Consider the following 16823-nt stretch of genomic DNA (forward strand, 5'->3'; position numbering starts at 1 on the left):
AGTACATAAGTCCTTGGAAAACACATGCCTAAGTATCTATTATTTTGTTAATTTATGATAGCCTCAGGAGAACTGCAGTTAAAAAGTCACTGATGTCTCTTCAAGGACTGGAAGCTACAAAAATCTCTGCAAGGAAGCACTTAAAAATTAACCTGGTAACTCAAAGTTCACGATGAAGCTGTGCAATTGATTTTCACAAACTGGATCTGGTCCAACATTTTTCTAAACTACTTAGACATTGTAATTTGTGATTTCAGGGTAGGGAAAGGAGATCTGTTGCACCAGACTCTTGATGGTCTGAAACTAAGTAATTAATGAGAAATAATTGTGTGTTATGAGCCTGATGGCAGTGATATGAAACCTTAAAGACCAGGAGGGACAGAACTTGTTCAGACTTGGATTATATGAATACCCATGTGTGTGGGTATAACTGGTAGTATACTTAAAAGAGCTGCTTTCTTGTCTTTCTTGTTTACCTCCCTATCTAAATATGTGTGGTTTATCTCTTGCAATAGGTGTCATGAAACAGGACATGAAAGTGATTATTCTTTAAAATGATTGGAAATTATATGTGTCTTCTGACACGTTGTGTCTTTCTTCATTGTGCAGATCATGGGAGGAGGAAAGCTACCTGGGCTTTTGGTAAATTAAATTGGTGACATAGATGGGATGGCCACGTGGTGTTCCTGAAGAAACATTTCTACCTCTTCATCATGAAGGAGTTTCTGAAAACAGCATATGAGTAAAAAGGTCCAAGCAATCCATTTGTGGTGGCACAAAACAGTCATTGACCAAGAGCTCCTTCAGAGCCTGCCAAACTTGAAAGTGATTGTGAATTCAGGAGCAGGGATGGACTGCCTGGATCTGAAACTTGTAGCTAGCTTTGGTATGAAGATGTCTCATGCCCCACATGCTGTTTCCAGCAGCACAGCAGATACTGGGATGGTTTTGCTGCTGGTGTCTGCTAGAAGACTAGTGGAAGGTAAAATCTCATTTCTTCTGTGGCTTCTAAAGATCATACAAGATTTACCTACCAGTAACTTGACTTTTCCTAGAATTATCCGCAGTGCATGTAGTTTCACATAAAATGTGAAACTCTAAGTATGTCGGGTTGGCAGACAGAAATTGTTATTTTTCTATGTTTTATATATAATAAATATATATAAATTATTACATTATACACAAACATAGATAACATATATTTCAACCAGGTATAAATAAAATCACATGAGTTCAGTTTTCACAGGTCACCAGCCTGGGTTGAAAATACTTGGCAGAATTTAAACACATTTGATTCAAATACAACTTTTTGGTTTATGGACCAACCATTCTTAGAAGCTGGAATTCATTTTTTAGAAGATATATGGTTGTAGACTTAGTTTCAGGTGAAAAACACACTGAAGTGTGCTTCCTACATATGAAAACTTTAAATTTCATCACCTTCTTCAGTGACTCTGACATTCAGCTGACAGAAGACTTGCTTCTTGATGTGACAGCATTACAGTGTTACTGACCAAAAGTGGGGGATGCCAAAGATCAGATGATTGCTGCAATCACAGGCTGGCAGAAGAAGTTAGAGTGTGGGAGGCAGCAATGGAGCACAGTAAGGGTATACGCTGAAAGCTGGGCCTGACAGAGGCATGAGCATATTCTCAGGGACTGAAATGGGTTTGTGCAGAAAGGGGGAATTTAAGGGGCATGAGAGCAACAAGGCAGTTTGCTCCAGTCTCTGCTAGTAGCATCCTTTCTAGTTTCATCCACAATTTTTTCTTGCCATTTCCCCAAATAGACCTACCCTTGGCTTGGTTAGACCTGCCTCCCCCTAAATTTGTTTCTACCTCAGAAGGAGGAGACAATTTAAAAGTGTGATTAATTTCTTGTTCCACCTACGTAAACTATCCCTGGTGGCATTTCTGATAGCTCTGCCCTGGCATGACTGTGTTTTATCCTGAGCTGTTTTTTGATACTTTCATATTTTGCTTATGTTTTAGAAGAGCTGGCAATATCAGAAAACTGAAATATCACTTTGCTAGCAGACTAGTAAGTGCTGTCTCTGCATATAAGTGTATTTTCTGCGTTGTAGAACTATGCAAAATTTTGCAGGTTTAACAGATAATCATAGAAATTACTGAGTAGTGATTTTTAAGGAAATCACACTTTCCAAGGAGAATGGCAGAGGTGAACAGAAACCCTGTACTTTTTCTAAATAGCAAATCCCACATCTAGTGTTATTTTCCACATAACATTTCCAAACACTGCGGTGTTACTGGCAATAATTATTTTGATTGTTGGTGCAGAACAGGGCAACATTTTTCTAGTTTAAAGCAGTAGAAGAACTTTTAGGGGAGATTACATCAGAAGGCTTTTTGCAGTATGGTGAGAATAAATGGGAATGTCACCTACATGTGGCAGAGAAAGAGGATGTATTAGGTAGTCACCTAGGACATTACAAAAATCATTGCTATTTAAAATTGTGTGATTGTAACCTTTAAAAGTGTCCTATAGTAGTACAAGTGTTGTTCCTTTGTGTTGGACCCTATTCATTTCTCATATTGCAGTGTTTTTCTTGTAGGCTATCATGTTGCAATTTCTTCAGGTATGGAGTACTGTGAAGATAATTTTCTGGGAGTTAAAGTCACTGGAGCTATTCTGGGGATCACTGGCATGGGCAGCACTGGGTATAAGACTGCTCTGAGAGCCAAAGCATTTGAAATGAACATTTTGTACCACAACAGGACATGGTGGTAAAACTCATGTCTTGACTTCAATTACAGCAGAAACTCCCTGTTAGATAGCCAGCATTTCCTTTTCAAGAAATTATATCAAGAATATAGCAAGAAATGAGGGAATAGGGTCAAGATTAAAGCAAGAGGAAAAAACAAACAAACAAACAAACAGTTACCTCAAATCAGTCTTGTAAGGAACTGCTTGGTGATTAAACACTTGGAAACTTAATTGAGGTTTTATATTAGAAATACCAATGTTTCCTGGAGATGTGAACAGAAAAAGGAAAATCAAGCTTATACCTTTTTTATTCTTATCATATCTTAGTATAGTGAAACATAACTTTACCTTTTGTTTATTTTTTCCCCCATTTTTTGGCATTTGGGAGTGATCTTGTTGAAACTGAATGACCGGAGAACTAGGAAATGTACGCTTGACACAATATGAAAACCGATTAACTTGCGAGCTGTTCTTGAAAAATCTTGTTTCTCTTCAAACCAGTAGGATTTTGCCAAGTATTTAACTGGATTTCACCCCTTATTTCTAGTTCCTCCTATCCTGTGATTCTGGGAATCTGATCCTTGTTAGAGATTTAGCACAGGGTCTCTTCATTGTAAAGGTGAGCAAGACCGCCATGTACAACTCAAGGCCATTGCAATCAGGCAAGGTGCAATCAACAAGCAGAACAAATGTTTACTGCTATAAACTGTGATCTACCCTGAGAGAATTTTACTCCTCCCTGATTGAAGGGAGAAGCTGCAGTGTGAGTACCTGTGGCTTTCAGTGATTTTCTGCATATGCAGACTGTGCAACACAGTGCAGCAGAAATGAAAAACCTGCTAATTTTAAAGCACGTTTACACATCAAGCTTTCGTGCTGAAGTGAGATGCACTCTGCATGCTGCAAAACTGGCTGTAGTTCCAGTCTGTTCTTTACTCAATCTCCGGTTGTTGATCTGGACTCTGAAAGAAAACAATAAAATGCATGTGTTGGGAGATACATGGTCCAAAGTTACACTGAAGTTATTTTCTTAGTCTGATTTCTTTCTTTACTTCTAGGTTAAGGAGAAGCTAATTCAAAGCTATTCCCTTGCAGCCGGAAGCAGAAAATTGTACACACAATATCCTATCATTGCTTCTTTAGTTCCAAAAGTTCAGTCAGATAGATTTACAAAAACAGGAGAAATGGCAAGTATTCTTTTTGATTGCGAAAAGTTCAAACTAAAAATCTCTCTCTGCTTTGGTAACTTTTTGCGTTGAACCCTTTGTTTTGTGAAAGTCCTGGGGCAGCCTGGAGCCTGCCAAAGAGCTGCCTTGCTGATTCCACTCATCAGAAAATGACTGGTTCACTGGAGGATGACAACAGGATGAGAACCACTGGCACACTCAAAGCTCACACAGATGAGTTCTGGTGAATACCACTGCTGTGGTTTGAGTGATTACTGCAACCCTTGAGGTGCACCTTCCCCACAGGGAATCCTGGAGAATGGACCATGTGCTGCCATCTGTTCCAGTGCTTAGCCTTAGTCCCTTTGCAGACTCTAAAAGAAAGCCCTGGACCCTGCACTGCAGTCGCTGAGATGCAGTCATGCAATCCATATCCTGGTGTAGGACTTGGAGTCTTCCAGAAGGGCCTAAACAGCCAGCTGAGACTAAATCCACCTTTGCCACCTCTTTGCTACATGAACGTGATAGCCAGATCCTTTACTTTGTATACCAGCGACATCACTGAAGAAAATATTTTCATGACTGATGCCCTGAAATAACAGTGTGATCCTTTTTTTCCACACCAGGAAAGAGCAAGAGGAGCAACCTGTCAGTGCCTTTTACTGTGAAAAGACAGACAACTTGCTCCAAGATTTTGTAATGGTGGTGGCAAGCCTGACACCTCAGACTCACAGTCTGATTGGGGAAAGAGAGATGGAGCTGATGAAAACCACAGCTCCTCTCACTGATATCAGCTGAGGTATCGTTCAGAACCATTGACTGGCCTGACAAGAAAGTATGAGCCATCTCCAGTTGTGTTACATGCAGCACCTCTGCATCCACCGCACAGCTGGTCCATACACAAAGGACAAATCAGGCATGGCGAAAATTCTTCTCTATCACCTTCTATTCTCTTTTCATTCTCAGATCATTACCTGCAAATGGCACTCGGAGACATTCTTACTCCAAACAAAGTGCAGCAGTTGACCAAGAGCCACTGGTGACTGCTGTGCAGACCTGTAACCCTGAGGTGTTACCAGGGCCTCAGCTTTGGATGTCACATGCCTGGAACCACTGCCATCTCTGCTTATTTCTCAGAGGGATGTGTGAGCCATGAATACGAATGGGATGCAGCCCAGATGTTTGATAACAGGCCAAAAGGAAGGCTGGGTGCCAGAAAACAGCAGGAGGGGGCCTGTGTGCCCCAGGGAGGATTAAACGCCCTCCACAGAATCACCATAGCAAGCTGCAACAGTGCTTCACTTACAGATTGCTTTATCTGAAGGTGCAACTTGCCCTAAATGGGTGGAAACTACTTGAGTCTTCCCTTCTTGAACCTGCTGCATTGCCCCTCCCAACAGGCTTGTTTCCCTCCCAACAGGCTTGTTTCCCCAATACAAGGCTGAAGTACTGCAGATCTTTTGGGCCCAGAGGCTACTTAACTTCTGTAAAAACACACCTCTACCAGAATGGTGTCTCATGTAGTTAACTGTGATGGCATTTTGGCTTGGGGGGAATTTGGTGACGTCTGCGTGCCAGGACATCACTCTCCACTATCTGACTTGCATAACTATAGCTCAGACCATTGTGTAGGGGTGATATGTCAGGAGGGCTTAATCTCTTTTCTGACATAGTTCAAATTCCTACATAGTGGCAGAAGTCTCTGTCTGGACAAAAGAACACAGTATAAACTCTTCACGTGTACTTTTAATGTCCGAACTTACTTGAACTTATTGATTACAGGTGATCAGGTTCTGTGGATGTACGTGGGATTTGTAAAGTTACATTTAATTAACATTATATTTAAATACAGTGCAAAAGCTAAAGTCAGACTTCTCTTTATTTGAATGAACAACAGTAGATAGGTATCTCTTTTTTCGTTTCTCCCAGAGATCATACATTGTTACAATTAAATAACATAATTATAATGCCTATATATATTGGCATTAAAACAGACAAGACCACCTACATGATAACAGAGGAAGCAACTGAAAACATACTAGCAGCTCTTCATGGCCTCCCCATACCCAGTGAAGTGTTCCCTAGCTGATGTGCAAAAGAATATCACAGCTCTCTTTTTATTCTTCTCTTTCCCCCCATCAGCTCTAAAGGTTTTTATTCTTATGTTTTCCCCATTAAGAGAAACCTATTCCAAAAGGGCATGGAAAGCCCTGGCTTGGTCTCTTGCATGTCATTAAAAAACAGCTGTTACCTTTTAATTCCCTTGCAAATTGGAGGAATACATTGCTTTTTCACTTCCAACCAAAGATAAATGCATGCAGGCTTTAAGTAGCTCTGGGAAAAAAAACTTCTGATTGCCAATGCACTTCTTGCTAGGTTACCTAGTCATAAAGCAAATGTCACTTTAGACTACATAATTCACTTTGTTCCCATTCTGTTAGCTATCAAAACCAACAAAGTAAGCTACCTGGCTAGAAATCTTACTGACTTTCCATATGGAAGTCTCCATTTAAACTAGCTCCTGAGACACAAAATACTGAGGCAAAAGTCAGTTTTCAGAAATGTACTCAGAATCACTTATTTAAAACAGACTACATTTTAGAATACATTTTTGAGTACTAGCACTAAGGAAAATTAGTCTTCAAGATGAACATGCTACCATGTTTGTAATACTAAATTACTGTGCAGTCTACCTCCAGATTTTCAGCTTTCTACAAATATTTGGACATACACTTGGAGCCCTCTAAGCCTCCAGCACCATTCTATAAATTAGTGGGAACACAAAAGTCTATAAAAACACATATGGCATTAAAGCAAAAATCTGTATGTTTTGTATCACTGCTTCTGGACATTCATAAGAATAACTGTGTTTGAAACAAGATATGACAGGGAGCTTCACTACTGTTACTGCAATTACTATTATAGAAAAAATCAAAATCCCATGGCTTATCCTCCACTAGAAATAGCACCTGTATTACAATTAATCATTCAAATGCCACAGGAAAAAGAACTCTTTCAACAGAAGAATGCTCATCCACCTCACTACAGCTTTGTAAGAAAGAGTCTGCTGTCCTCTCAGTTGTGTTTATGTACTCTCTGTTGTCTTAATACAAGTCCAAAAGACAAATAAACCAGTTCACAACTCAAAGTGACAATGCTATGTGTTTTATTATGTAGTATGACATTATGAATAGTATGATTATTTAATCTATCAGTAAAATTGATAGCAAAGTTGCCATTAAGTGCAGCTAGGATTTTGCCTGTAGTCTCATATATTTACAGAGCCATTTCCACTTCCTTTTACTTGCTGAAGATAGTCACTAGTGTGTGCCAAAAGACTTGGCATTCCACAGACAGGAAATCATCGCTTGAAGGACAGCTTCCCCAGATGCCTTGAGGAAGCAACTACCTCTATTGTCAAACTACACTGTGTTCTGGTTTTGGCTGGAGTAGGGTTAGTTTTCTTCCTAGTAAGGCTGTGTGGTACTTAGCTGTCTGCTGCGGTTAAATCACAACACACTGCAAAAATTGGCCCTTTGTTTCCTGCCTTTCCTTGATCTATGAATATTTATTGAATAGTATAAAATTAACAGTTAAGGAAACTTTCCTGTGCTTATAAGATGCTGTTGCCCATCTCTGCTATTCTACTTAGACTGTGCTTGGAAAACACAATAAATGCAATCTTACTAAAAATGGATCAAAAAATGCAGTGGCCACATGAGCAAAGATATGATCAATTACACTTCAGTCCATTAATTCAGATTTGTATTAACATTTTAAACATTTTGATGGGTGAAGAGTACATGATCTGGAATAAAGTGCTGCTACAGTATTCTACTGGGAAAGCTGCCCTTGCCTATGGCAAATAGATGGGTTAGTGATAACATTTCATGATGGTTTAGAGCCAGTGGAAACAAATGCATCACTTGGGTTAGCCTTGCCTGAAACATCAAACTCATGAACACAGATTTCCTGCCTCTACTTTTTTTGTCCTATGAATCCTGATCACAGCAACCTGCTCTAGTGGAAGGTGTCCCTGTCTGTGGCAGGGGGGTTGGAACTGGATGAGCTTTAAGGTCCCTTCCAACCCAAACCAGTCTGTGATTCGGTGATTCTACATAATATTGCTTTATAACACATCGTGTAGACATGGGAAATGCATGCCCTCATCCAGTTTCATGTTTAAGTTAGTCCACACAGGAAATGCATACATTATATTATGCAAAAGTCTTTTGGGCTAATGCAGTACTTCAAAGGTCCTAAGAAACAATGATTATGCAAGCACCTTATTAACACTGCAGGTATCTGATTGCCCTGCAGTATCACATGGACGCCAATGGCAATATTTAACGATGGGAATGAAGTTCACAGACTGTGCATCACTTCTTTCCCCATACCCACAGACATACATTGCAGAGAACTCTTGCAACGATACTGGTGTAATAGATCCCCTTCTATAATAGCAAATGAACAGCACACTGCAACACTATGTAATTCAGCTTCACACACTACATGGAGGTCTATAAGGTACTCTACAAATTAAATCTACTTAGAACATGATAGTGCACGGGTGCAACACTCTCATCTTGGTTTACCTTCATCAGACTCGGCTTATTGTAACTGCTATTTGGTCACTGCCCACACTCTGTGACATTTTGTGTCACAGTAATTTGAACAGCTCTTCTATCACTCAAACTATAAATAGCTTCCTGACCTCTTCTGTCACGTATGTTGCTATACAGATACATTACTTACAGAGACATATCAGCTCCTGAACCATAACTTGAAAATTAGATGTTCAAGATACACAAAAAAAACTTTGAAGCCATCTGTTTCTCCACATCTGACCACATAACACATCCAATTTTTTGACATTTGATATGTATGTCTTGAATTTTTGCTTACAGAAAGAGTAACATTCCTTTGACTATTATTTTTTTTACCTCCTCTGACTAATTGCTCCTTCATTTTGTTTGTTCGAATTTGTTGATTTGATATGCAGAGGGAAAAACTACCATGTTGTCCTTCCAAAGTTGGGGTTTTTTTTTAACCTGCACTACTAAAGTGTGGTAGACCTTCTTCCTCAATTCATAGCGAGAATGACTTGGGTCTTTGAGAGGACTTTACAATGGTCCTTTGGTCTCAGGTACTGTAACATGAGCAGTAAGTTAAAAGATCCCCCATTATGTCTTCTCAGCAAACTGGAAGCAGTTGATGTGAAACAGGAAATGTGTAAGCATTTTAGGGTTTGTCGGGGTTTTTTTAAAGAACAAAATTCAAGTAGAACTAAGAATCCAGCTAATATGCTGTGATTCAATCTTGCTAGGTAATGAATTTTTGCTTTAAAGTTTAACTGTCTGAACTTTAAATCCATGTAAGCAAATGATACTCAAAAGTCATCACCAGGATAATAAGAACCATTTATGGCTTTGTATAATTATTACAACATTTTATTATACTTTATCTTCCGTTAGTCATTTTATAGAGGTTTTGGTGTTAAACTTGACTGCCTTGATGTTGAGCATATCAAAATGTGTTTGGTAGAATTCAAGAAGGCACGATTTTGTAATCTACTCTTATGCAAAGCAGTACAGCAGTCAGGAGAGAAACAACAGCACACAAGTGCTGGTTATTTCCGAGTGTGGAAGGAGAGAGATCCTGGCTCCAGAGCTGTTCTCACCACAAAAGCCAGGCACCCCCTCTAGTGTCTGCTGACCACTTGCACAGCATGGGGCTCGCTCCAGCACAGCTTTAGTGAACAGAGTACTGAAGCTGCACTTGGCAGCCTCCATCACCGGGGATTTACAGTCCAAGAAACCTACTCAGGACAATTTCATGCACTTCTCAGCTGAGATAGGTACATGACTGCCTGCAGCCAGGGTAACAGCTGCAGTGACTGGATGGGCTTTAAGGTCCCTTCCAATCCAAACCATTCTCTGATTCTCCGCCTCTTGCCTCCCCGGCACCTCCTCTCCTTCCCGTTCACCCCTACCCGCGGACGCACTTTGGCAAGCGGCCGCAGGCTCCGGCCCGGCTCCGCGCATGTGACCACGGCCGCCGCACAGCCCCGCTTTGGGCGGCCCCACTCCGCCCTCGCCCGCCCTCGCCCTCATACGACCCGGTCCCGCGGCTGGGCGCGGCGGTAGCGAGCAAGGTCGGCAGGTGAACGCTGCGTGCGGCCCGCGGCACTGGCAGCGCGTCTGCCGCCTACTGCCGCACCAGCGGTTCGTCCTCCGCGTCTCAGCCCACGCCGCAGCCCCGGCCGCCTGTGCCCGCGTGCCCGCGGCTCGACGGGAGCTTGGTAGTACCGTCGGTAGGTGCGCGGCTCGGGGGCCTCTGCGCCCCGCCCGAATTGGCTGGGAGCGGGACCCGGAGGGGATCATGATTTCGCCCTTTCACTGCTGGGCCGGGCCGAGCCCTGCGGCCGCCGGCCCAGCTCCTCTAGTCCCATCTGCGGGGTCACCGGGGCAACTGCAAACGCCTTAAGGAAGGGCTCAACCCGCCCTATAAGGCTGGAAAAGCAGCCGCTACAGCGCGCTCCGGCGGCTGGCGATTTGGGGTAGGACGGCGGGCGCTGGCCCCGTCAAGCAGGCGGTGGGCAGCATCGGTGCCTTGCTGCACCTGCCCTGGGGCTGGGCATGCCGCCGTGCCTGGCCGGGGAAAAAGGGCTGCCCGCTGGAGTCTGCCCGGAACGCGTTTGTTCGGCACCGCTGGTGCTAAGGCTGTGGCTCTGAGTGGACTGAGGCAGCGCGCGGGTCTGTTGTCTTTAACCTGGGATAATAGAGTTGATTCTTTCCAGAGACGACAGAGTGAAGAGTTGTCAGGACACTGAAGGAGACCGAGGCAAAAAAAGGGTAAACTTATGTTCAGGAAGTTAATTGATAACTCCAGAGTTCATAGCTGACAAATTATAGCTCTGTTCTATTAAACAGGATTTTTTCCTGAAATAATGAATGCCTATTAATTAATATGGTTGCATAGGTGGCAATCAAAGGTAGAACTTGAGGGCTAAAAGATACTCTTCCACTCATATGGCCACATTCTTAAATTATCAAGACTTTAGCCTTTAAATACAGAATACTGTATTTAAAGTAAAGATCAGGAGTAGCAACTGGTAGCTTTTTTGTTTAAGTGTTAGCATAGCTGGTGTGCCAGAAACAATTAACAGATCATATAAAAATTGAACATCCTTCTGAATAACACAGGAAGAACACAATAAAAGTTGTGCATGTGGGAGTATCTTTAGCCAACTCTGTCATCAAGTGGGAAAACAGCATGTAATGAAGCCAATCAACTCCAGTTTTTTAAAAGAAGATACAATGGGTCTCCTAAGGATATGTCCTTTTGGTGTCTCATTGCTTTGGTAGGCCATGGCGGGTCAGGAGCTGCCTTATGTGCTCATTGACTGTATAGGAGGGCAGCGTGGAGTATTTGAAGACCATGTTGAACTTCTGGAGAAACATTTTCATCTCATCACCATGAAAGAATATCTTGAAAACAAGAAATTTCTCAGTGAAAAGATCACAGCTATTTATATTTGGTATCACAAACCAGTTATTAATGAAGAGCTGCTCCAAAGCTTGCCTAACTTGAAGATAATTGCAAGCTCTGGAGTGGGAATAGATCACTTGGACCTGCACCTCCTGTCCAGATATGGTGTGAAGGTGGCCAACACTCCGTTTGCTGTTTCCACTGCCACTGCAGACTTTGCGATAGCTTTGATGCTGGCATCTTCCAGGAGACTTGTGGAAGGTAATAACTGAAATGGTTGTAGTCTATTTAGAGAAAAGGTGAGTCTTCAAAACCAGCAGTTAGAAAGCCTGTGCTAATGCAAAGGTAAGCGTAAAAGAAGAAATAAAGGAAAATACAGGGATGAGGAAAAAATTAAACCTGGCATGTTGACAATAACTTGCATGCCGTGTGTACCATTTCCAAACAGGCATATCAGCAAGATAGGTGTGTTTCTTCTTCAGACAGCCCTAAATTCAGGCCTCTTCTCCCATAGCCCATAGCCACTTATTCATTGTACTTGTTCACTGCAGTCCTTGCTTTCCAAGTTTTACTAAAAGGGGATTAAAAGGAGATATTTTCAAGTAGGCTTGAAACCTGTCTTTGCCAAGCTGGCATGTATCTGAGTCATTATGCACAAGCTGTCCAGAAATCCCTCCACCATGCTCTGTGTTTCTTTTCTGGGCCAACTTTGTTGTTTCTGCAAGACAGCTGGGAACCATATTTTGACCTTGCTGAAAGTCTTGAGGTTAATACAGCTGATTCATCAGTTGCACCATTCAGTATTTACCATGTAGGTGACATCTGTGGCACTGCCAGTTTCATAAGCCCTGCTGATGAACCATCATGAGTAATAAGCTGCGTTGCTGAGGTGCATTTCAATAGCATGGTAATCTGTACTGCAGGGAGAGAGGGGTGATGGGCAGATATGTGATGTACATGGAAAGGAGGTTGCTGCTTTGGCCTTACCATCCTTGTCTGCCAAAGAGGAGCTGGGTATGTCTATCCTTAGCAAGAAATCAATGTCAGACGTCATGTTGATGGTGCAACATTATCCACTTCTTGTCCAGAAACAATAATAATAACCCAAACCATTCTGTGATGGTATGATTGTTACTGCTCCTGTGCTTCTGCCTTGTTTTATGATAAAAAGTCAAAAAAAAACCCCCAAAACTCAACAAAAAAAACAAACTAGTAACCAGACGCCAGGACATCCTTTTTACATGACATATTTTCTTCTTTTCCCTCCTCCAAGGCTATCAGATGGCAGTCTCCCCCAACACAGAGTATTTCCCTGCGAACTGGCTGGGGGATGAGGTTTCTGGGGCGACCCTGGGGATTGTGGGGATGGGAGCCATTGGCTACAAAGTGGCCCAGAGAGCCAAAGCCTTTGAGATGAAGATTTTGTACCACAACAGGAACCGAAGGTAAAGCTGGTTGCAGCTCCATGGAAAGTATTTTATCACTGCTTTTAAACATTGTTTGTACCTTTCACCGTCAAACTGATCTCCTGTTCTCTCTGTGCTAGGATAGGACGATGTGCTCTCTGCACTATTGTTATTAAATATTGCACCAGGAAGCAGTAAGAGACACAGCTCATGGCCAAGTCCACACAAAAGTCCAAATCATCAGGCAAGCTCACAGTGATAAGGCAGGGCAGGGGCCAGACAGGGGCTGAGGAGAGCTGGACCAGCCCTGCTGCATCTCTGCAACAGGAGTTGATAGCCCCAAGGGGTGCTATCCCCCTGGGATGTGGGGAAGCCCCAGGGCTTGGACAGGGACAGCCAGGACTAGTGTCCTCCGTGCCATGACAAAATGTCGCTGCCATGTTACTGTCTCTTTATTTGAAGTGGCAAGGTACATACATACCTGCTGCAAGATGGCAATTAATTTCCCAATTTATACAGAAACAAAGTCAGGAAGGAATGGGAGAGATACATCTCACTGCTCTCCCTGTGAACTGGGGCTCCCTGAGCCATCCTGTCACATTGGTGACACTGTAATAGACTGAGGAAAGGAGAATAATCTGGGAGGATTTAACTCCTGTGACTTAGGTGAGGCAGGGATGCAGGCAGAGACACCTCACCCTTTCAGAGGCAGCTGACAATGAAGAGCTGGACTTGCTAGCCCATTTGCTTTCCTCTAGATGAGGTGTATGTCCCCTTCACGTGTGCTGTGACTCCCATCAGGCCCTTTCCATCCTTTTCTTTTGTGGGAATCTAATGGGAGATGGTCAGTACTTGCCCTAAACTTGTCCTGATATGGATCGAATGCCCCAGCAGGTCCTGCAGCATATTGTTTCAGTGAACCAGCACTACCGCACGCAGCAGGCTGACTGTTGCTGGCACAAATTTCTGAAGATTTAACCCCTGTCCTGTCTTGTGGGTTTCTTCAGTAATTTTCAGACAAGTTACTTTCCAAAGGCAAACATCATGTCTTGCTTTTGGGCTGGAAAAGAATCACCATCACAAGCAGAAGCTGTGACACAAATGCATTTATTTCATTATTTATATAGTGCATTTACATGATTCTTGCATGCATGATTCTTGCTTTACATGATTCTTTACATATGTTTCTTACTTGCCCTCCCCATAGATAGAGTACTGCACATTTGCGTGTAGTGTACTTGGTATTGGGGGAAACAGCTTAACATTTTTCTTTACTGAGTTTCAGTCAGATAACGGTCTAACTGCTTTGCATTATGGAGTGAAGAAAATGATTAAGAAACCTTATATCTAGTGGTGAGTTGAGCTTTTTTCCTATTGCTTACTGCTGGACTTAATTTTGGGTTTTTTCTTTCAGAAACAAGGAAGAAGAAAGTGCTGTTGGAGCTGTTTACTGTAAGAAGATAGATGATTTGCTCCAGCAGTCAGATTTTGTGTTGCTGTCTGTGACCCTGACTCCACAGACACACAAGCTGATAGGGAAGAGGGAGCTGGAGCTGATGAAACCCACAGCTACCCTCATAAATATCAGCAGAGGTAGGGTACACAATAAACAAAACTGCATTATGGTTTGCTGGCATAAAAAGTCCTGGGAAAACCCAACCCTATAGAGTCTCTCACTCTGAAATTTTCAGTAAATTCTCTGATTACTAGATTATTTAGATGTCCATGGTCATATCTCAGCAAAACTTTTAAGCATTCTGTAATTTCGAGCAAGTAGATCTCTAAAATGTTACTGAGCTTGGAGTGTTAGAAGCCCACATATACTTGTATAATGTCCTGCTTAAGCTTGTTATTTGTTTAGTGTAGTGCTGTTGCTAACATATATCAGGGTGGCACAGCCCACTCTGAAGTCTGGCACTGTACTTTGTTGTATGGTGCTATGTACTGCCTTTTAAAACTTCTGACTCTCCAACTCTGCTGCATGTACCCAAGCTTCCTCCCCCAGCTTCACCACACTCCCTCTGCTGCCGCTTCTGCTTTGTGGACATTGCTGGCCCTGCTGTATGTGCGACCACTGTGCCCAAAATGATGGTGAGAGAACAGTATGGAATATGAAAATCAGAGTATCTTTCTTACTGTAACCCAGGTGTGGTTGTGGATCAGGATGCTTTGGTGGAAGCCCTTCAAAACAAAGTTATTAAGGCAGCCGCTCTGGATGTGACATATCCTGAACCTTTGCCAAGGTAGGAGATGTATTTAGGTGAAGTATAAATGAGTGTATGTATGTGGTTCAAACTAAGTACAAGCTTGTGAGCGTGTGAGAAGTTACATAATTTTGTTAGTAGGAGTACATGATGGATGTGCACTGGTCCTACTGAAACAATGTCCCCAATCCTTCCATCCTAGCCAGACAAATTTCACACTGACTCATTTGTAAGATTTGTTGCATAAAAAACCCCACAAGCAAGGCAGCAGTTTGAACTCTTCTGAGTATGCTTTGGTCATGCAATTATTTTTTATTTTTAATTATTATTTTAAATAATTCCCTGGCTGCCTTAATGTGATGAAATAACAGATGAATGCTCTGTGAGTGACTAGCTCAGTATTTATTTTCCTTTTCCAGGGATCACCCCTTGTTAAAGCTGAAGAATGTTATAATAACTCCTCACATTGGAAGTGCCACCAAAAAGACACGCAGCGTAATGGTGGAAAACATGACAGAAAGCATACAAGCAGGTCTTGCAGGTCTTCCTATCCCTAATGAAGTATTACTGTAAAGCGGCCTGCATTTAATGTTAATGTCATTAGTGTTTGTCCTGGTGTGAGGAAACAGTAATTTGATCACTCTTCATGTAATTATCCCACGTGTATATATACAGATAAAATGTATAATTGTCCTGGTTTCAGCTGGGATAGAGTTTGTTTTCTTCCTAGTAGCTGGTGGAGTGCTGTGTTCTGGCTTTAGTCTGAGAACAATGCTGATAACACACCGATGTTTTAGTTGTTGCTCAGTAGCACTTACTCTGATCGAGGGCTCTTCAGTCTCTCATGTTCTGCCAGTGAAGAGGGGCACAAGAAGCTGGGAGGGAGCAGAGACGGGACACCTGACCCAAACTAGCCAAAGGGGTATTCCATACCACAGCACGTCATGCCCAGTATATAAACTGGGGGGAGTCAGCTGGAAGAGACTGGTCGCTGCTCTGGTTGGGCTGGGTATTGGTCAGCAGTTGGTGAGCAATTGTATTGTGCATCACTTCTGTTTACGGGGTTTTTTTCCTTTCCCCTTTTAGTTTTATATTCTCTCCCCTTCTTATTTTCCTTATCATTATTATTAGTGCTATTATACTGTACTTTAGTTATTAAACTGTTCCTATCTCAACCTGTGGGTTTCACATTCTTTCAATTCTCCCCGTTCAGCCTGGAGGGGGAAAAAGGAGGGTGGGGTGTGAGTGAGTGGCTGGGTAGTACTGAGATAACTTGCTGGGTTTAAACCATGACAATAATGAACAGCTTTGATTTATTTAAATGACCAAAAGCAATTCTGTGTGGAAAACTGCAGTATTTTTGAATTTCAATGAAAAACTCAAGTCTGGAGTCTTGCATCAGTGTAATTTATTTTGGACCACATTTAGTTCTTTTTGCTCGCATCCTCTTGAAATTGCCCATCAACGTTACATCGAATTGAAGGGTCTTCAAATCGTATTCTTAGTGCCACCGACGAACTACATGGCACAGCAACCTGCGTCGGGCTGATGGACCTGCTCTTCCTGATGCTCCAGCAGCAATGCTTACCTTTGGGGAACAGTTTGCAAGGCCTTTGCTGGGGCAGCCCTTTAATGGAAACGCAGCAACCAGCCTTAGTTTCACTTCCAGGACAGCTCACCCACCCTAATAACAGAGCCTGTGCACAGCTATGCCTGCACGGGGCTTGACTATGTGTGTGCATGAGCTTTCCTACAGCTCGGGACCCCTGTCCCCCCGGGGCCGGCGGGGCCGCTGACAGCCGCCCACCGGCTCCCGCCGTTGGGTCGCTGCA

General features: G+C 42.7%; 1 protein-coding gene and 1 pseudogene across 2 annotated transcripts; both read left to right on the forward strand.

Moving 5' to 3' along the window:
- Positions 1–612: 612 nt before the first annotated feature.
- LOC115607354 lies at positions 613–7042 on the forward strand (annotated as a pseudogene).
- Positions 7043–9862: 2820 nt separating this feature from the next.
- On the forward strand, positions 9863–15693 carry LOC115607325 (probable 2-ketogluconate reductase). Of its 2 annotated transcripts, XM_030484482.1 has the most exons (7): positions 9863–10203; positions 10690–10744; positions 11258–11642; positions 12655–12826; positions 14202–14380; positions 14934–15030; positions 15411–15693. In XM_030484482.1, exons 3-7 carry the CDS (start codon positions 11261–11263, stop codon positions 15562–15564), a joined length of 984 nt encoding a protein of 327 aa, XP_030340342.1. In that variant the 5' UTR covers positions 9863–10203; positions 10690–10744; positions 11258–11260; the 3' UTR covers positions 15565–15693. The 2 variants fall into 2 exon arrangements, with proteins under 2 accessions (XP_030340342.1, XP_030340352.1); XM_030484492.1 differs by lacking the exon at positions 10690–10744.
- Positions 15694–16823: the final 1130 nt, after the last annotated feature.

The sequence above is a fragment of the Strigops habroptila genome, chromosome 1 (assembly GCF_004027225.2).
Source record: "Strigops habroptila isolate Jane chromosome 1, bStrHab1.2.pri, whole genome shotgun sequence".
Lineage (NCBI taxonomy): Eukaryota > Metazoa > Chordata > Aves > Psittaciformes > Psittacidae > Strigops > Strigops habroptila.